Source organism: Oncorhynchus gorbuscha, linkage group LG02 (genome assembly GCF_021184085.1).
Source record: "Oncorhynchus gorbuscha isolate QuinsamMale2020 ecotype Even-year linkage group LG02, OgorEven_v1.0, whole genome shotgun sequence".
NCBI classification, from domain to species: Eukaryota; Metazoa; Chordata; class Actinopteri; order Salmoniformes; family Salmonidae; genus Oncorhynchus; species Oncorhynchus gorbuscha.
In genome coordinates, this window is record NC_060174.1 from 91,439,010 (window position 1) to 91,461,109 (window position 22,100).

Sequence of the window (22,100 nt, forward strand, 5' to 3'; positions counted from 1 at the left end):
CATTATTTGTGAGCTAACCAATGATGTGGATTCAGGAAGCAGCAAATTGAAGTCAGGTGGATTATGTAGAGGAAATACACATTCAAAATAGTTTTATGTGCCGGCTGCTTTGAGGGTAATGTAAAAAGCATAGAGGCATTGTAACTGGAACAAAACATAACACGCTTCACAATCTCCATCCACATTGTATGGAGACAATGTATTGGCTGCAGATTCTGACCTTAAATTTCTAGAAAAACATTATGCAGAAGAAACTTTTATCAAATTATTATTATTTTTTCCCCCTTGAAAAACCTTACATTTGTTCATTATACAATCTGATCAATTTCCTTTATAAGATGGGCAAATAAAGTACTACTCTAAAAGTTTGAAATATTCTAAAGCACAGCTACGGTTTCTTACTCTTTGGCTTTGTCTGAAATGGCACCCTATTCCTTATATAGTGTGCTACTTTTGACCAGGACCCATGATGACCTATGGACCCTGGTCAAATGCAGTGCTCTCTATAGGGAATAGGGTGCCATTTCAGACTCATTCCTTATCTCCTGGTTGTAAAGTTTGCCTTTAAGTTGTCGTTTGCCTCAGTGTTGACGGCAGATGATGCAGAGCAAACTTGACAACCTTTTTCTCAATGTGATTTTTGACCAAGCCTGTCAGAAGCCAATTGACTTGTCTGTCTGCCAGTTCACCAGCTTGATTTGTACTAGTGCTCTACAAAAACTGGGCAAAAGTCATATGGCTGCAATTCTGATCATGTGTTATCTGTTGTGAGGTTAAACATTTGTGTTTATCAAGTTTAGCCATTTTTCATTATCAATTTGACAGCACAGTCTCTCATGGGAAATATATTCTGAACACAGACAAAAATGGAACTCCCCTCCCTTTTCTTTGACTTTTGTTCATTAAAGTATGTTTCTCAGGCATTCCACAGAAATTAAGTCATACACTGACCCCTAGACAAATGATATTCCACTGTGTAGACTACTGCTGAGAGAATGTACTAGTTTGGGGTGAGTGAAACCAGACGGATTCTACAGCCCCCTTCCTCCCTCCCTCTATCTCTCTCCTTCCCGCCACCATCTCTCCCTCTCTCAGGCGTCAGAGTTGGGGATGCTGTCCATCTACTACACCTACATCTTCACCACAATGGTAAGAGGCCAGATGTAAATATTATTTTACCATGGAATTAGGTCAATAAAACTGAGTTCAGTGCTACTCTATATGCAATGTGTCTCATTCTAAGTACAGCCTGTTTCAACACAAAACCGTGCTTGATAAGACTGGTTCTTTAGCTGTGCATGCATTTCAATAGTGACTAGTTAGTTATGTCTCATTTTCCTACATCTGCATTTATGTCAAAGCACTGAACAGGTGAAAGCAAAGCTCAGAGGGTGATTGCATGTGGTATGCTTTTCCACAAGTTTTGAGTTTTCTTAAAATACATCACTCACTGCTTCGAGTCCCACCTAAAGATCAGTGTTCACACGGCCACCACACCCACCAAACGGGAAAATATACCTCAAAGAATGTTGAACGAATGTGCTGTTCAGTATGTACACGCAGCAAAATGTTAAACCGACTGAACTGGTGTCTCTTCTCGCATACAGGAGTTTTCTCTGCTGCAGTTGGATGACATCCTGGTGAAGCGCTGGGTCAACATCCTTGGCTTCTCTGTCCTCAACCACAGCCATCCTTACTTCCCTGACCTCCTCCTCAGTCTCAACCGCTCCTGGCAGGAAAACTGTGACCATGCCCCTTTCACTGGGGTCCCGGTGAGCAAAGCTCCATTTTGATTGTTTTTTATTTAACCAGGCAAGTCAATTAAGCACAAGTTCTTATTTATAATAACAGCCTGGCAAGTGCGGGCTAAATAAATAAAATTAAAGGCACAATATGAGACATAGAAAGACATCACAACACAAGGTCAGAAAGACATGGCAACAACACGTAAACGATCAGCCAATATTTGGTTTGGGAAAATGTATGTGATTGCTCAGTTACTTGTAAGAATAACATGTAGGCCTTTCATAGCAATTTCACAAATGGTGCCCGTAATTGAGTCCTTGAAAGCAGAGATGGATACAAATTCACAGGTAGGGTTAGGAGATATTCTTGACCACATGACCTTCCAGGAAATACTATTACTAGGGCCCAGAGTTTTCCCTGAGCAGCTCACATGCCCCCTTACCATATATTGTTAAGAGCTGACATGGTGATTCCCTAAAATTGACATGACAAAAAATCTACTAAGCCCCAGTTGCCTCGCAACAACAGATGAAAAGCTTAAAAGCTTTTAGTACATTCACTCAATCAAGTGTACTCATTTAACAGTCCTCCTCGGCTAAGGTTTCAAACTAACCCCAGCCAAAGTAATTGCATGTTTCTGGCACAAAGAACACAAGGCACAACAACACTCTTCCCAATCAAGCTGAATGTGCAATTAATACCCTGGGGTTTTGAGTTTTGCCTCAACACATTCTGATTAATAAAGTGATTTCAAATTATTTTTTAATTAATGGACTTTTCATTGGATTGAAGATGCTGTGTTGTGCTTTCTGACGTCAACATTAAGGAGACAAAGAATCCACATTGAATCTCCCCCTACAGTTTGTGCTTTGTTAATCAATGTTACATTACAACAGAGCTAGCTGTGTTCCTACTGTAACTACTAGGTTGTTTTTACTCTATTGTAGAATATGAATTTATTTGCCTACTCTCTCTCCCCATTCTCTATAACGTCTCTGTGTGCTTACTTTGTATTCACCAGCAGTAAGCGAGCTGCCTTCTCTTATTCAGATGGGTATTGTTATATATCTTTCTGGAATCCACCCTGCCATTGTGCGGAACATTTAAGGAGGATTATTTTCTTAGTTTCCTCCCACTCCTACAATGAAGCTCTTTCAGACTTAGAGAGAAACGCTATAACTGGATGGAATATCTAAATATATAGTTTAGTATCAAGACTCTAATTTCCTAATCCAGCATTTGAGTGTGTATCTTGCTCTCTCTCCATCAACCCTGTATTTTCTCTCATTCTTCCTTGCTCTCCTTTAACCCTATGCCCATCACTGCTTTTCTCTCTCCCCTTTGTCTATACATCTCTATCAACCTTCTACCTATCTGTTTTCTTTCTCCCTTTCTCCTTCAACCATCTACCATCTCCTCTCTATATCTCTCTGTCCCCCAGCTATCCCCAGCCCTGCTGTTTGATGCCATGCATGTGGTGGTGTCCGCTGTGAGGGAGCTCAACCGCAGCCAGAGCGTGGGCGCCACACAGCTAACCTGTCAATCACCCAAAATCTGGGAGCACGGCACCAGCCTGATGAACTACCTACGGATGGTGAGCGCTGACAACTCGCATGCATGTGTACACACACCAGGGTTGGGGTCAATTAGAATTGAAGGCAGTCAATTCAGAAGGTAATCTGAAATTCCAATGATTGAAAAAATGACATTTTCAATGACTTCTCAATAAACTGAATATGAGAAGCTATGTATATCAAAAGTTTTTAAATTTGGGGGGCGCTAGTAAGGGAGCTCCTCCTGAAATTGCATTTATTTAATACTTTCTTTGCACTTTGACCCAAAAATAATTAGGAAACACCGCCTTTGAATGACGTGCTTTACTTTGTTCAACTTTTATTTTTATTTTAGTGTGTAAATGGTGCATAACCTGAAAGTTTAAGTTTAGCGGATTCACTGACAAAAGAGAAAATACTAGGCCCAAGACGAGGAGCTCGAGTTCTTCAACAAAAAAATTACACAGAGGATTTGAAGGCCGAGATTCTTGCTGCCCTCAGAGCGGACATTTAATCTATACTCAAGTAGTAACTCAAGGAGGCGCTCAGTGAGGACTTTAATTTCATTAAGTCGGAGTTACAAGCAGTTAAGAATGAACTCGCAAAGCATACAGCAATAATTTGTACAGTTAAGAAAACCGTCTCCGACATGGAACAAGGCTTGTCAACATGTACAGACGACATGTCTACGCTACAAACCACAGTAAAGAAGCTTGAAACTGATGTGGCTAGCCTAAAGGAACAATGCATACATTTACAAGGTCATATGCAAAGATCCAATATCAGGATCATGGGGGGACCTGGGCTCAAGTTCTACTTCCTCGGTCTCAAAGTTATTGAAGGAAACCCTCAAATTCGATGAAGACGTCCTTGTAGACCGCTCACATCAGGGCTCTCAAGCAAGAAAGCCTGGTGGAAAAACCTTGTGACATTGTGGCTAAACTACAATACTATCAGGATTGTATTGAGGTTCTTCGGCGTACCAGAGAATTTTGCCCACTTCGATGCAACGGAGCACCCATCTCTGTCTTCCCAGACTATGCCCCCAGCATTGCTTGTGACCGTGCCACTTTCAACCATGTCAAGAGTCTGCTCCGTGGATGGACCGATCTTCGGTATGGTGTCGCTTTTTACATTTATTTTACCTTTATTTAACTAGGCAAGTCAGTTAAGAACAAATTCTTATTTTCAATGACGGCCTAGGAACAGTGGGTTAACTGCCTGTTCAGGGACAGAACAACAGATTTGTACCTTGTCAGCTCAGGGATTTGAACTTGCAACCTTCTGGTTACTAGTCCAACGCTCTAACCACTAGGCTACCCTGCCGCCCCTACCCGCCTCCGTATAACATACAACAGCACTGAGAAAGAGTTCCTAGACCCCGTAAGGTGATGGCCTTCAAGAAGGCGAACATTCTACCAAGGTCGGATGAAACAAATGGCTGAATGTTCACCTATTTTTGGCGATTTAGGGTAATGGACGAATGTGTCTACCACTGCAGACTCAGTCTCTCTTTTGTAGATATTGTATAGCGTTGCCAGTGGTATCAGTTGATATTATTATTATTATTAGGTTACATTAGTGCCTTAGTTTTGGTGAGTCAATTCTCCTTTTGTTTTAAAGTTTTATTTTATTACCATGAAGATGCTCCTTTCTATTTATCGATGGTACCAGTATCCAGGGTAGATGGTACCAGTATCCAGGGTAGATAAAGCTTTCTATTTATCGATGGTACCAGTATCCGGGGTAGATAAAGCTTTCTATTTATCGATGGTACCAGTATCCGGGGTAGATAAAGCTTTCTATTTATCGATGGTACCAGTATCCGGGGTAGATAAAGCTAAGTTTTATTATTAGGTTTCGTCATTTCTTTAAAGACATTGCTGCCAACTTAGTGGTATTGCTGTAAGATGTGATTTATAAAATGTTTTATACTTTCTTTTAAAATAGCCTAGTTTTGAGTTGTAAATAAGTATTTCTTATTTATTTATTATGCGCAACTTGTTTTTAAACCCTTCACTATTTCAGCATGGCTCTCTCCTGGATAGGTTTAGTGTTCCCCACTACAAGCACATTATGTGTGGATATCTGCGTCGGGATTACCTTGTTCTATTAGGTGACCAGGGTGTGTTTCTTTTTCATACCAGACTTCAGAGTATTGTTGTTGTTTTTTTTATTGTTCTTCTACCTTTTTTTTATTAGCTATTTTTTGAAAAATATTATTGTATATTGTCATCTGTAATCTTTTTCCACCTGAATTTATATGGCTAGGCCTAATCTCGTGAGAGGGACAGCTGGTTGCTTGGTCACTTTTGCCAGCTGTAATGTTAAGTTTCACTGGGTGATTTAAGGTTCCTTTTCTCATTTAAATCACCTTAAAGTATAAAAATATAACTTTTTGGTAAAAACTCAACTCGTCGTGTTTGGAGGACAAAGAATGCTGAGTTGCATCCAAAGAACACCATACCTACTGTGAAGCATGGGGGTGGAAACGTCATGCTTTGGGGCTGTTTTTCTGCAAAGGGACCAGGACGACTGATCCATGTAAAGGAAAGAATGAATGGGGCCATGTATCATGAGATTTTGAGTGAAAACCTCCTTCCATCAGCAAGGGCATTGAAGATGAAACGTGGCTGGATCTTTCAGCATGACAATGATCCCAAACACACTGAAGGAGTGGCTTCGTAAGAAGCATTTCAAGGTCCTGGAGTGGCCTAGCCAGTCTCCAGATCTCAACCCCATAGAAAATCTTTGAAAGGAGTTGAAAGTCTGTGTTGCCCAGCAACAGCCCCAAAACATCACTGCTCTAGAGGAGATCTGCATGGAGGAATGGGCCAAAATACCAGCAACCGTGTGTGAAAGTCTTGTGAAGACTTACAGAAAACGTTTGACCTCTGTCATTGCCAACAAAGGGTATATAACAAAGTATTGATAATCTTTTGTTATTGACCAAATACTTATTTTCCACCATAATTTGCAAATAAATTCATTAAAAATCCTACAATGTGATTTTCTGGATTTTTTTCTTCTCATTTTGTCTGTCATAGTTGAAGTGTACCTATGATGAAAATTACAGGCCTCTCTCATCTTTTTAAGTGGGAGAACTAGCACAATTGGTGGCTGACTAAATACTTTTTTGCCCCACTGTATATACTGTTTTCTATACTATTCTACTGTGTCTTAGTCCATTCCGCTCTGACATTGCTCGTCCATATGTATATAGTCTTAATTCATTCTTACGTAGATTTGTGTGTATTGGGTATATGTTGTGTATTTTGTTAGATATTACTGCACTGTCAGCGCTAGAAGCACAACATTTCGCTACTTCCGTAAAAACATCTGCTAATCACTTGTATGTGACCAATAAAATTTGATTTGATCTAAGAGGCCAAATTATTTCGTACAGCGCAAGATTAAGGAAGGATATTCCATACCTAGGGGGAATTTACAAATAAATCTTGATTTGGAAATGTCATATTCACACTCTCCATCCCCAGATTTACTAAAACAACGTTTGACACTTCATACAGAGTTTGATCTTCTTTCAACTTGACAAGCTGAAAAAAGCTGCTCAGAGAACCGCAAATCAAACCATACCTTAGAACTGATGGGCTATGTAACACATGTATTGATCATTTAGAGGTCACAATTATATCACAATTATATACTTCAGAATCCACTGGTAATGTCACCTTACTTGACACCTTTGAGAATTTAGATATTCCTACAGTTGACCCTGAGAACTGCTGAATTAGAAGAACAGTTCGCTGTAGAAGAGATTGTGTTGGCAATTAAATCTATGCAGTGTGGTAAATCCGACGGACTTCCAAGCTAATTATTTAAAAAATAATCAGATCAACTCTCTCCTCTCTTGGTTTCCATATTTGAGGAATCATACTCCTCAACAATGAGGCAAGCATGTATTTCACATATAATGAGAATAAAAACAACTTGAGTGGTTCATAGAGGCAAATTTCTTTACAGAATTGCAATGTAGAGATACTTTCCAACTTCAACGTGGGATAAGACAGGGTTGTCCTCTATCCCCTCAGCTGTTTGCCATTGCAATTGAGCCTTTAGCCATAGCAATATGTAATAGCACCGCTATCAATGGTATGCTCTAAGCCCCCTCTTCGAATAAAGTTTCACTTTATGTGGATGACATTATATAATAGATGTCTGAGGCTTTTTTAACTGGTCTTTTAGAGATCTTGGTTCTACTAAAGACATTTGGTGAAGTATCTGGGTCTCAGGTTAATCTACAAAGTCAATTGCTGCCTATTAATCCTTCTGCCATGCAAACCTATTTTAGTCATGTGCCCTTCAGTGACAGAAATTGAAATATTTGGGTCACACACAATTTCAAAGATCTTTATAAATGCAGAAGGATTAACTAGGTTTCTATACTTATTTCAATGTATTCCTATCTTTCTGACAATGTTTTTAAAAATGTTTAATCCATAGATAAATTTTATCTGCTTTTTATCTGGAACAATTTACATAAAAGCGTATTGCAGAGATCTCTTTCGGAAGTCTAGCACTAATCTAAATATCATTCTATATTGGATGACAGAAATCCCTGATGTTACAGGCCTGAAGATCTCATCCTATGGCCCCACTTCCTTAGCTGCCTTGCTCTGTTCAAAACTTGCATTAGCTGAGCCTGTTTCCAAATACACTAAACTCTATTGAGAAACATTCTCTAAAATTCTGGAACAGTCGAGGCAATCGTTTGGTCTCAGTGAATTTTCAACTTCTGCCCCATTATTAAAGAACCATTAATTCTCTCCATCAGTATTAGGTGGGGCGTTTCATACCTGGTCTGGGAAAGGAATCTCCTCACTGAACGACATATACATTGATATGGATTTTGCATCTTTTGAAAGGTTCAATATTCCTTGATCCCATTTCTTCAGGTACACAACTACGCAATTGCAGGTATCTTCATACTCTTGTCACTTCCCATGACACCAACCTACCTCTCTTCTAGATTCTATTTTTAAAGTGAACCCTTATATCAAAGGGGGCATACGCTTGATCTACAGTGCATTTGGAAAGTATTCAGACCCATTGGCTTTTTCCAAATTAAGTTACGTTACAGCCTTTATTCTAAAATGGATTAAATAAAAAATCCTTCTGGAAGGTTCTCCCATCTCTGCAGCACTCCAACAATCAGGCCTTTATGGTAATGGTCAGATGAAAGCCACCCCTCAGTAAAAGGCACATGACAGCCCGCTTGGAGTCCATGAGAAACAAGATTCTCTGGTCTGATGAAACCAAGATTGAACTCTACACTTGAATGCCAAGCGTCACTCGTGGTGGAAACCTGGCACCATCCCTACGGTGAAGCATGGTGGTGGCAGCATAATGCAGTGGGGATGTTTTTCAGCGGCAGGGACTGGGAGACTAGTCCGGCTCGAGGGAAAGATGACCGGAGCAAAGTACAGAGAAATCCTTGATGAAAACCTGCTCCAGAGCACTCAGGACCATAGACTGTGGCGTAGGTTCACCTTTCAACAGGACGATGACCCCAACATTTTCTAAAAACCTGCTTTTGCTTTGTCATTATGGGATATTGTGTGTAGATTGAAGGTGAAAAAAACATTTTAATACATTTTATAATAAGTCTATAACATAAAAAAAATGTGGAAAAAGTCAAGGGGTCTGAATTTTTTCCGAATGCACTGTTTACATTATTAAACGCGTACAACCTGGAGTCCCTGAACTCTCTTAAGAACCAATGGTTAAAGGATTTAGGTGAACAACTGTCAGATAAAACTTGGTAGAGTATGCTTCAGAGAATACATACTTCATCTATATGTCTAAGACATGCTGTAATTCAATTTAAAATAGTGTGTTTCCTGTCCTTCATGTGGTCACCAAATTAAACACACTCAACATAACATAACTGTCCCTTAACTGTCCACGGACCATTCTCACAAGTGGACATATTGTTTCATTCTCCCATTTTGGAGATTTAGGAGTTCGGCCACGTGAAATTCTTTGTTCACTCTGTGGTCTCCCTCTCTGCATGAAAAGGGGAAGAGAGTCTCCAACCAGGAATTTACAACCTGAGATAACAGAACCTGGGCATAGGAGAGAGTGAGAGAGGGGAAAGCCACGATCTACACCCAGAAAGGGCCACATCACATCACCCCTCTAAACAATTCTATGGGCAACATACTGGCATTTACTACTCTTCTATTTAGACGTCTTACACTGTTTAAGTGGAAGAATCGGTTTCCTCCTATTTTTAACCATTTGGAAAAAGGAAGTTATGCAACATCTCAAGCTAGAGAAAATACGCTACCCGTTAAGGGATCAACAATTTAATTTTATAATATCTGGCAACCTTTCCTATCCTTTGTAAAAGACATGGACCCAGCTAATTTCACAACTCCATTAAAACTCCATTAAAATAAAAACAATACTATTTGATTTATATTACTCATTGTATCATGCATGCTTTAAGTCTGGTTTTGGGATGGGGCTTGATTTGGTAGGGGAAGCGTGTTCTGTTAGAGCATGGGGGTTGGGGTGGGTTTGATTTTGGTAGGGGATCCGTGTGTGTTCTGACCTCTACCTGTTCTGTTGTCTGTAGAACCATTTAAACAAATTCAAGTAAAAAAAACATTTGAGAGAAACAAAGGTTTGAAATTTGGGGATTTTAAATTAAAATCCATACTGAATTGACTGACTTCAATTTGAATTGAGCCCAATCCCTGACACACACAACCCATGTACACACACACAATGTGCTCTGTCTCTCTCACACAGTATGCACTCTATCAGGGCTGTTATCCAGGCCTGTCATTTGCCTGTCACCTAGTGAATCACACTGCTCCTGGAGTAAAGGTCTCCAAGCCAAGATACGATTATGAGCGTCGGCAACATGTTGACTTTGTCCGGTTCTTAGTCATAAACTTGGAATGCTCTCTCCAGAATAGCTGAGTACACACTGTCAACCATATGCACTAAAAGCAATGATTTCCCAACCAAAACATGATTCTCTGAAGTACCTTTCTGTCCAGACACTACTTTGCGTGTAAACATTTTACGGAGTGGCTACCTGTACAGAATGTCTGTATCTCAATTTGCCCACGCTAAAAATAGAGATATTTCACCAACTACACACTATTTGTTTTTACGTAGCTGAGTGCCCACACCTCTGCCTAATTAGCTGCTGTGCTGAGTGCCCACACCGCTGCCTAATTAGCTGCTGTGCTGAGTGCCCACACCGCTGCCTAATTAGCTGCTGTGCTGAGTGCCCACACCGCTGCCTAATTAGCTGCTGTGCTGAGTGCCCACACCGCTGCCTAATTAGCTGCTGTGCTGAGTGCCCACACCGCTGCCTAATTAGCTGCTGTGCTGAGTGCTCCACTGCCGCTCCCCCTACTTGATTGCCTTTGTCTCGTCACTAGCATATCCTACAAACTTCATGTTGCACACAAAACTGTTCGAACTATTGCCTTCCATGCCTCATTAAGTAAAAGCACAATTGCATGTTTTTTTTTCAGGAGAGGAGTAAGCTACATACAGCTATTTACATGTTTTACACAAAATACATGTTCGTACAAACATAAGCATGACACAAATAGGCAGTCTAATAATAATAATAATAATATGCCATTTAGCAGACGCTTTTATCCAAAGCGACTTACAGTCATGTGTGCATGTGTGCATACATTCTACGTATGGGTGGTCCCGGGAATCGAACCCACTACCCTGGCGTTACAAGCGCCATGCTCTACCAACTGAACATATCGATTTTATGTTCTTAGCTGCTGAGGTACATGCAGCTATTTACTCTCGCCATGATATCAGCATATGGCAATTAACTATGGCACCCGGCGATGCAAAATGAACTTGCCCATCGCAGTCTAATTAGCAATTGAATGTTCTTTTTTCATCATCATTGCAAACATTGGCTAAACATGGTTCAGAAGAGTGTAAAGGGAGGGGGACTGTGAGCAGCAGCTACGTTAGAAAAATGAATGTGTATGTAAAATAACACATGCGCAAGAACAGGATCCGGATCCTTAGCTTTAAAGAGCCACTGCCTTTTAAAAAAGCAACAAATCCCTAAGAACATGAAATCGATATGAGTCAGAAACAGTTATTCTCGTGTCAAAATTGACTACGAAGTGTAAATTTGATCATTTTGGTCATAAAGTCAGTCTGGTCTAAAACAGAGTTCGGAACATACATGCGTCACACTAGGTAAATGAATGTTAGGTTTTGATTTGATGATGTCCATTTGCCCACTAACATGGGGTGAACAGCTGCGGTGATTGCTCTCTACCCAATAGCATAGAGGCAGACCTGCCCAGCAGGAATGGCTGTTTTACATAAGACAACGCGTCACGCATTTATGTTACTTGAGAAATACTGCATCAAACACCCTAGTTAGATATAAAATTGTGCATCTAAAACATCATCGGCCAAAATAACAAGTCAAAATGAATTCCAGATATCTTCATTCTGGGGATTCATTCTGGGGATTTTGAGGAAGCGAAATAGGCTTCCCTGTCTACAGTGTCTCATGGGGGACAAACCTCATTAACCAAACGCGGAATTGATCAGGAAACACACTTCCAAGACTGAATGAGCAACAGAAAAACACACGTGCCAATCGGTGTGTTCTATGGTTCTAAGAAAGAGGTTTCTGGAGGGGCGAGAACTCTGGATCCATAGCCAACATTTTAATATGTGAATGTGATCCAATGACTTTATAGGAAATTATCCCTGTGGGAATTGAAGCCACAACCTTGGTATTGCTAACGCCACGCTCTTATCAACTGAGCCAGACAGAGACTATATATACTGTATTGTGTTTGTATATGTTTTAATGCAATACCATTTGGAGCTCTCATTGAGATGCACAGCCCAGTATGTCCTCTCCTTTTGCTCTGTCTTTGACAGGTAGAATTGGAAGGTCTAACTGGACACATAGAGTTCAACAGCAAAGGCCACCGCTTCAACTACGCCCTGAGGGTCGTACAGAGCAGCTCAGAGGGGCTAAGGCAGGTAAAGCTACACTGCACACACAATAACCACTGACTTTAACAGACTGGGATTTACTGTGTATAACTATATATAAAGAGCTACAGTCTGAGGCCAAGGTTTAGGCTGAGTCCCAAATGGCACCCTATTTTCTATGTAGTTCCCTACTTTTGACCCTGGTCAAAAGTAGTGCACTAAATAGGGAATAAGGTGCCATTTGGCAGACATTTAAAGGGGAGGTTGTGAGATGGAGCTCTAGCTCGTACATTTTTCATGAAGGCATCTTGAAAAAGAAGTTACCATATGAAACGATGTTTGAAAGAACTTCTTTTGATCCCTCACCATGAAGAGTGCATTTGTAAACAAGCCGTGGCAGACATAGATGCAGGGCCCAGTGCTATTCTGTCACGATGCCTGCCTCCAGTTAATGTGACATGTTTGACTCCACCATTTCATTTAACATTTTTAATAGCTTTTAGATTTGCTTTTAGATTATATACTAAAATTAAGATAAATTAGGGCAGAGCTTTCAAAAACCAAGCTTCACAACATAGTCGGGTTGAGGTGTAGAGGGCATTTAAGTTTTAAAAATATTTTTGCATAGCCTGTAGTCAGGGATTTTATCACTCTTTTAGTTGTTGTTTTATCAATGTTTTTTCCCAAAATGTTTTCTTTACTTTTAAGATGTTCTCTTAATTGTTCCCATGTATACTTTTCTGTTTCTTACTGAGATGTCTCCTTCTGGCTAAGAATACATGACAATATCAATATTATTGATTCTGTGATATGAAAAGATGTCACGGAAAGTCGGATTTGCTGTGCCCTCCCTAGATACTGTAGCATTGCAGAGGACACAAAGACATTGTGTGTCTGCCTGCCAGTGTTCTTTTCAGAGGTATCTTACAATAGGAACCTGTGAATAGTGAAAGGATTAAGTATGAAATTGCAAGCATTTGTAGTTGAGCATTTCCAGTCAACAGGCCAAATTTCATCAGACATCCAAATGTCGAAAGGGGGAAACTTCAATGTTGGTCTACAGGGCATGACTTGTAAAGGTAGTACTTTATCTTTAGGCTTTGAAGCAGTGTTTTGCGCATGAAATTAAATGTATGATGACGTGCACTTTCTGCAGTGTTTGTAACCAGGGGTTACATTTGGGATGGAACATACTGCATGATGTAATGTCATTTGCATCTTTCCCCCGCTACCAGAATATTATGTGTGACCCAAATTAATACATTTCTTAAACTCTTGCAAACCCATATCCAATATCTATTTATGTGTATAGTGTACTGTATAGTTAACCTGCAGGTACACACATAAAAATACTATAGTTTACTATAGTATAAATACTATAGTTTAAAAGCTATTGTGTGTGTATATACTCTAGTATTTACTCAAGTTTTTTTGTGGACATTACTGTAGGATTCACTGTAGTGTTTTTTAATGGATATTACTGTAGTATACTATAGTATTTACTATTATTTTTGCAGACATTACTGTAGTATTTGCTATAGTGTTTTTGTTTTATTATCTTCTAGTTAGAAGTGGGGCTTTCCCCTTGAGGAAACCTACTGGACAAATACTAAAAGAGCACATTTTCCATAACCTGTAGGTAACACAATAATATGGTCTATACTTGGCATGTGGGTTTCTCACTCATGGCTGGCACAAATTGGTTTATTTAACCGGTTGAGAGTTTTTTTTGTCACCCTTAGTGAACATAACTCAGAGAAAATAATGAATTTATTATGGATTTATTATGGATAAATGAATAAACAATATCCCCATTTTTAAATAGAATTGAGTCTAGGTAAACTTATACTCTGTATGTTTAATAGACAATATGAGTTCATAAGAAGAAATTGTGTGACAGGAGAAAGGAGTAATAAAACCATTCCAACTGGGCAGGAACAAATGGGTTGTGGACTGTGTAAACACATAAGGTCGTTAGCCTATGGTTGACCCAACCTGAAACTTAGCTCTGAGGTTTTTAGATTAGGCAGTGAGTGCATTCCTAGGGTTTCTGTTAATTAAACCTGTCAGTTCAGTGGTGATCGATAATGTTGAGGGGTCAAAAGTTATCTGGGAGTGTGTTAGTAAGAGAGAATGAACTTTTCACCTTACTTTGTCCTGTCGAGAGGGGGGAAGGGGTTCGGTTAAGACAGTGAAATAACGTCATGATCTGTATTTAAACTAATGCATGTGTTTGAGTGGGAGCGCGCTCCGAGAATAAATTCTATTACCTATTATTTAAAGACTGGTCTGCGTCTATTTTATGCAAACAAGAAATCTTACAAATTCTCATAAAATAGATGAAGGGCTTTCAATTGATGAAAGCACATTGGCATAATTAAATTATACTAACAATATGGCGTTCCACAAGGTTCGATTTTGGGTCCGATACTGTTCAGTTGATATATGTTACCCCTTGGCAGCATTATCATAAAGCACTGCATTTATTTTCACTGCTATATTTCTGTGTCACCAGAGTATTCTAGCTCCATGGATAAATTAGACTTAGTGATTTAAATGCTTGGATGCTCACAACTTCCTCCAAGACCAGTCCTCCTCAGTGGCGCAGTGGTCTAAGGCACTGCATCGTAGTGTTAGAGGTGTCACTACAGACCTGGGTTCAATCCCAGGCTGTAGCATAACACATAACTGTGGTCGGGAGTCCCATAGGGCAGTGTATAACTGGCCCAGCGTCGTCAAAGTTACAGGAGGGTTTGGCCGTGGGCTTTACTTAGCTTGTTGCTCTCTAACAACTCCTGGTGGCGAGCCGGGTACCTGCCACAAGGTTGTCAGTTGAAGAGTGTTTCCTCCGACACATTGGTGTTGGCTGCCTTCCGTGTTAAGAAGTGTGGTTTGGAGGGTAATGGGGGACGCATGACTTGAGTTGGGGAGAAAAAGGGGTTAAAATACCCCAGAAAATTGTTTAATTAATGGGCAATAAAGACCAGGTAAAAAAACCTAGGTATTATTTTAGATTCTAAACAGAATTTTGAATCACACATTAGCAATGTGATCAAAATAGCTTTTTACCACCATTGACAACGTGCGGCCGTTTCTCTCTCAGGGTGATGCATCAATGCTTTTATTACAAGCAGGCTTGACTACTGTAATGCTCTCCTGTCTGGTCTACCCAAGAACGCCATTGGTTAACTGCAAAACATACAGAATGCTGCAGCACGGGTACTGACCAAGACCAGATGGAGAGCACACATTACACTGGTTTTAAGGTCTCTGCACTGACTGCCTGTGAGTTTTAGAATTAATTTGAAGATTATTCTATTGTTTTTTAAATTAATCCACGATTGTACACCCCAATACATGTCAGACATGCTTTTAAGTTATATACCCAGTAGGTCCCTCTGGCCTTTTAACCATCCCAAAGCCTTGGACCAAGAGAGATGGAGAGGCAGCCTTTAGTTATTATGCCCCCAGCCTCTGGAATAGCCTGCCAGAGAACCTGAGGGGTGCTGAAACTGGATATAAACTAAGCAAAAAAAGAAAATGTCCCTTTTTCAGGATCCTGTCTTTCAAAGATAATTCGAAAAAATCTAAATATCTTCACAGATCTTCATTGTAAAGTGTTCAAACACTGTTTCCCATGCATGTTCAATGAACCATAAACAATTTATGAACATTCACCTGTGGAACGGTCGTTAAGACACTAACAGTTTACAGATGGTAGACAATTACGGTCAGAGTTATAAAAATTTAGGACACTAAAGAGGCATTTCTACTGACTCTAAAAAAAAAAAAAGAAAGATGCCCAGGGTCCCTGCTCATCTGTGTGAATGTGCCTTAGGCATGCTGCAAGGAGGCATGAGGACTGCAGATGTGGCCAGGGCAATAAATTGCAATGTCCATACTGTGAGACACCTAAGACAGCACTACAGGGAGACAGGACGGACAGCTGATCATCCTCACAGTGGCAGACCACGTGTAACAACACCTGCACAGGACCGGTACAGCTGAACATCACACCTGCGGGACAGGTACATGATGGCAACAACAACTGCCCAAGTTATACCAGGAACGCACAATCCCTCCATCAGACTGTCCACAATCGGCTGAGAGAGGCTGGACTGAGGGCTTGTAGGCCTGTTGTAAGGCAGGTCCTCACCAAACATCACCGGCAACAACGTCGCCTATGGGCACAAACCCACCGTCGTTGGACCAGACAGGCTAGCAAAAAGTGCTCTTCACTGACGAGCCGCGGTTTTGTCTCACCACGGGATCGATTTTGGAGGTGGATGGTCCATCGTGGTCTGGGGCGGTGTTTCACAGCATCATCGGACTGAGCTTGTTGTCATTGCAGGCAATCTCAACGCTGTGCATTACAGGGAAGATATCCTCCTCCCTCATGTGGTACCCTTCCTGCAGGCTCATCCTGACATCACCCTCCAGCATGACAATGTTCTGGAAATGTTCTGGAACTTGTAGGTGCCTTGGTGGAAGAGTGGGGTAACATCTCACAGCAAGAACTGGCAAATCTGGTGCAGTCCATGAGGAGGAGATGCACTGCAGAACTTAATGCAGCTGGTGGCCACACCAGATACTGACTTACTTTTGATTTTGACCCCCCCCCCCTTTGCTCAGGGACACATTATTCCATTTCTGTTAGTCACATGTCTGTAGAACTTGTTCAGTTTATGTCGCAGTTGTTGCATCTTGTTATGTTCATACAAATATTTACACGTGTTAAGTTTGCTGAAAGTAAACGCAGTTGACATTGAGAGGGAGACGTTTCTTTTTTTTGCTGAGTTTATTTCAAAGAGATCGTAAAACACATGTTTAGCTTTTTCTCTTTTATCTTGTTTGTTGTGTAGTAAATATTTTTACTCTATTATTTTAATTTGTCAAATAAAGCCTGATTTGAAATTGGGATATGGGGGAGGGGAATGGATGTTTTATATGCAAATTAAATATCAAATCAAAGTTTATTTGTCACGTCCCCCGAATACAGTGAAATGCTTAGTTACAGGCTCTAACCAATAGTGCAAAAAAGGTATTAGGTGAACAATAGGTAAGTAAAGAAATAAAAACAACAGTAAAAAGACAGTCTATATACAGTAGCGAGGCTATAAAGTTAGGGAGGCTACATACAGACATCGGTTAGTCGGGCTGATTGAGGTAGTATGTACATGTAGATATGGTTAAAGTGACTATGCATATATGATGAACAGATAGTTGCAGTAGCGTAAAAGAGGGCATGGTGGGTGGCGGGACACAATGCAGATAGTTCACTTCCGGCGCCGACTGAGATGGCCGCCTCGCTTCGCGTTCCTAGGAAACTATGCAGTTTTTTGTTTTTTTACGTGTTATTTCTTACATTAGTACCCCAGGTCATCTTAGGTTTCATTACATACAGTCGAGAAGAACTACTGAATATAAGATCAGCGTCAACTCACCATCAGTACGACCAAGAATATGTTTTCCGCGACGCGGATCCTGTGTTCTGCCTTACAAACAGGACAACGGAATGGATCGCATGCAGCGACCCAAGGAAACGACTCCGAAAAAGAGGGAAACGCGGCGGTGTTCTGGTCAGACTCCGAAAAGGGGCACATCGCGCACCACTTCCCAGTATTCTTCTTGCCAATGTCCAGTCTCTCGACAACAAGGTTGATGAAATCCGAGCAAGGGTGGCATTCCAGAGGGACATCAGAGACTGCAACGTTCTCTGCTTTACGGAGACATGGCTTACTGGGAAAACGTTATCCAGGGCGGTGCAGCCAACGGGTTTCTCCACGCATCGCGCCGACAGAAACAAACATCTCTCTGGTAAGAAGAGTGGAGGGGGCGTATGCCTCATGACTAACAGGACATGGTGTGATGAAGGAAACATACAGGAACTCAAATCCTTCTGTTCACCTGATTTAGAATTCCTCACAATCAAATGTAGACCGCATTATCTTCCAAGAGAATTCTCTTCGATTATAATCACAGCCGTATATATCCCCCCCAAGCAGACACATCGATGGCTCTGAACGAACTTTATTTAACTCTTTGCAAACTGGAAAACATTTATCCGGAGGCTGCATTCATTGTAGCTGGGGATTTTAACAAAGCCAATCTGAAAACAAGACTCCCTAAATTTTATCAGCATATCGATTGCGCAACCAGGGGTGGTAAAACCTTGGATCATTGTTACTCTAACTTCCGCGACGCATATAAGGCCCTGCCCCGCCCCCTTTCGGAAAAGCTGACCACGACTCCATTTTGCTGATCCCTGCCTACAGACAGAAATTAAAACAAGAGGCTCCCACGCTGAGGTCTGTCCAACGCTGGTCAGACCAAGCTGACTCTACACTCCAAGACTGCTTCCATCACGTGGACTGGGACATGTTTCGTATTGCGTCAGATGGGAATATTGACGAATACGCTGATTCGGTGTGCGAGTTCATTAGAACGTGCGTCGAAGATGTCGTTCCCATAGCAACGATAAAAACATTCCCTAACCAGAAACCGTGGATTGATGGCAGCATTCGCGTGAAACTGAAAGCGCGAACCACTGCTTTTAATCAGGGCAAGGTGTCTGGCAACATGACTGAATACAAACAGTGCAGCTATTCCCTCCGTAAGGCTATCAAACAAGCTAAGCGTCAGTACAGAGACAAAGTGGAATCTCAATTCAATGGCTCAGACACAAGAGGCATGTGGCAGGGTCTACAGTCAATCAGGGACTACAAGATGAAATCCAGCCCAGTCACGGACCAGGATGTCTTGCTCCCAGGCAGACTAAATAACTTTTTTGCCCGCTTTGAGGACAATACAGTGCCACTGACACGGCCTGCAACGGAAACATGCAGTCTCTTCTTCACTGCAGCCGAGGTGAGTAAGACATTTAAACGTGTTAACCCTCGCAAGGCTGCAGGCCCAGACGGCATCCCCAGCCGCGCCCTCCGAGCATGCGCAGACCAGCTGGCCGGTGTGTTTACGGACATATTCAATCAATCCCTATACCAGTCTGCTGTTCCCACATGCTTCAAGAGGGCCACCATTGTTCCTGTTCCCAAGAAAGCTAAGGTAACTGAGCTAAACGACTACCGCCCCGTAGCACTCACTTCCGTCATCATGAAGTGCTTTGAGAGACTAGTCAAGGACCATATCACCTCCACCCTACCTGACACCCTAGACCCACTCCAATTTGCTTACCGCCCAAATAGGTCCACAGACGATGCAATCTCAACCACACTGCACACTGCCCTAACCCACCTGGACAAGAGGAATACCTATGTGAGAATGCTGTTCATCGACTACAGCTCGGCATTCAACACCATAGTACCCTCCAAGCTCGTCATCAAGCTCGAGACCCTGGGTCTCGACCCCGCCCTGTGCAACTGGTTACTGGACTTCCTGACGGGCCGCCCCCAGGTGGTGAGGGTAGGCAACAACATCTCCTCCCCGCTGATCCTCAACACGGGGGCCCCACAAGGGTGCGTTCTGAGCCCTCTCTCCTGTACTCCCTGTTCACCCACGACTGCGTGGCCACGCACGCCTCCAACTCAATCATCAAGTTTGCGGACGACACAACAGTGGTAGGCTTGATTACCAACAACGACGAGACTGCCTACAGGGAGGAGGTGAGGGCCCTTGGAGTGTGGTGTCAGGAAAATAACCTCACACTCAATGTCAACAAAACTAAGGAGATGATTGTGGACTTCAGGAAACAGCAGAGGGAACACCCCCCTATCCACATCGATGGAACAGTAGTGGAGAGGGTAGCTAGTTTTAAGTTCCTCGGCATACACATCACAGACAAACTGAATTGGTCCACTCACACTGACAGCGTCGTGAAGAAGGCGCAGCAGCGCCTCTTCAACCTCAGGAGGCTGAAGAAATTCGGCTTGTCACCAAAAGCACTCACAAACTTCTACAGATGCACAATCGAGAGCATCCTGGCGGGCTGTATCACCGCCTGATACGGCAACTGCTCCGCCCTCAACCGTAAGGCTCTCCAGAGGGTAGTGAGGACTGCACAACGCATCACCGGGTGCAAACTACCTGCCCTCCAGGACACCTACACCACCCGTTGTTACAGGAAGGCCATAAAGATCATCAAGGACATCAACCACCCGAACCACTGCCTGTTCACCCCGCTATCATCCAGAAGGCGAGGTCAGTACAGGTGCATCAAAGCTGGGACCGAGAGACTGAAAAACAGCTTCTATCTCAAGGCCATCAGACTGTTAAATAGCCACCACTAACATTGAGTGGCTGCTGCCAACACACTGTCATTGACACTGACCCAACTCCAGCCATTTTAATAATGGGAATTGATGGGAAATGATGTAAATATATCACTAGCCACTTTAAACAATGCTACCTTATATAATGTTACTTACCCTACATTATTCATCTCATATGCATATGTATATACTGTACTCTACAACATCGACTGCATCCTTATGTAACACATGTATTACTAGCCACTCTAACTATGCCACTTTGTTTACTTTGTCTACACACTCATCTCATATGTATATACTGTACTCGATACCATCTACTGTATGCTGCTCTGTACCATCACTCATTCATATATCCTTATGTACATGTTCCTTATCCCCTTACACTGTGTATAAGACAGTAGTTTTGGAATTGTTAGTTAGATTACTTGTTGGTTATCACTGCATTGTCGGAACTAGAAGCACAAGCATTTCGCTACACTCACATTAACATCTGCTAACCATGTGTATGTGACAAATAAAATTTGATTTGATTTGATAGTCTGGGTAAACATTTGATTACCTGTTCCGGAGTCTTATGGTTTGGGGGTAAAAACTGTTGAGAAGCTTTTTTGTCCTAGACTTGGCACTCCAGTACCACTTCCCATGCGGTAGTAGAGAGAACAGTCTATGATTGGAGTGGCTGGGGTCTTTGACAATTTTTAGGGCCTTCTTCTGACACCGCCTGGTGTAGAGGTCCTGGATGGCAGGCAGCTTAGCCCCAGTGATGTACTGTACTGTACGCACTACCCTCTGTAGTGCCTTGTGTTCAGAGGCCGTGCAATTGCCGTACCTGGCAGTGACGCAACCATTCAGGATGCTCTCGATGGTGCAGCTGTGGAACCTTTTGAGGATCTCAGGACCCATGCCAAATCTTTTTAGTTTCCTGAGGGGGAATAGGCTTTGTCATGCCCTCTACACGACTGTCTTGGTGTGTTTGGACCATTCTAGTTTGTTGGTTATGTGGACACTAAGGAACTTGAAGCTATCAACCTACTCCACTACAGCCCCGTCGATGAGAATGGGGGCGTGCTCGGTCCTCCTTTTCCTGGAGTCCACAATCATCTCCTTAAGATGTCAATACAGTCTGTAGTGTGTGTATATAAACAATGTTTTATTACAGTTTAATACAGAATTATATAGTAAATACTACACATGATCGAGGGCTACTACAGTATGTAGTATCGTATGCTACAAATTTCTAAAGTATGTCCTGTAGTATTATATATTTTTTATGTGTGTAGGGTTGCAAAATTCAAAAAACATTCACAAGTTTTTCCGAAATCCCAGTTGGAGGACTCACAGATTTCCTTCTTATTCCCTCCTGATTCCAGGAATATTCCCACCCGGATTTTGGGAAAACCTGGAAATTCTGGAAAAGTTAAATGAATTATGCAACCCTAACTGTATAGAAGACTACTGTAACACCTCCCTCTCACTCAGCACAAAGCATGGTGTGAGAAGGAAAGGAGCCAAACCCTATATTCTCAAATGGCACCTTAATCCCCAACAGTGCACTACTTTTTAATAATACTTTGGTCAAAAGTTGTGCACTTCACAG

General features: G+C 41.8%; 1 protein-coding gene and 1 non-coding gene across 4 annotated transcripts in view; one reads left to right on the forward strand and one right to left on the reverse strand.

Moving 5' to 3' along the window:
• LOC124012931 (glutamate receptor ionotropic, kainate 4-like) overlaps positions 1-22,100 on the forward strand; it is a 73,456-nt gene that overhangs the window by 31,189 nt on the left and 20,167 nt on the right. For all 3 annotated transcript variants that reach the window (XM_046327002.1, XM_046327019.1, XM_046327011.1), the window contains 4 exons: positions 1,096-1,149; positions 1,608-1,772; positions 3,188-3,340; positions 12,222-12,326. In XM_046327002.1, coding sequence (XP_046182958.1) covers positions 1,096-1,149; positions 1,608-1,772; positions 3,188-3,340; positions 12,222-12,326 — 477 coding nt within the window. The remainder of the gene's footprint in view (positions 1-1,095; positions 1,150-1,607; positions 1,773-3,187; positions 3,341-12,221; positions 12,327-22,100) is intronic.
• Positions 13,851-13,903, reverse strand: LOC124015929. The gene has a single exon (XR_006835255.1). It is a non-coding gene; the product is annotated as a U7 small nuclear RNA (small nuclear RNA).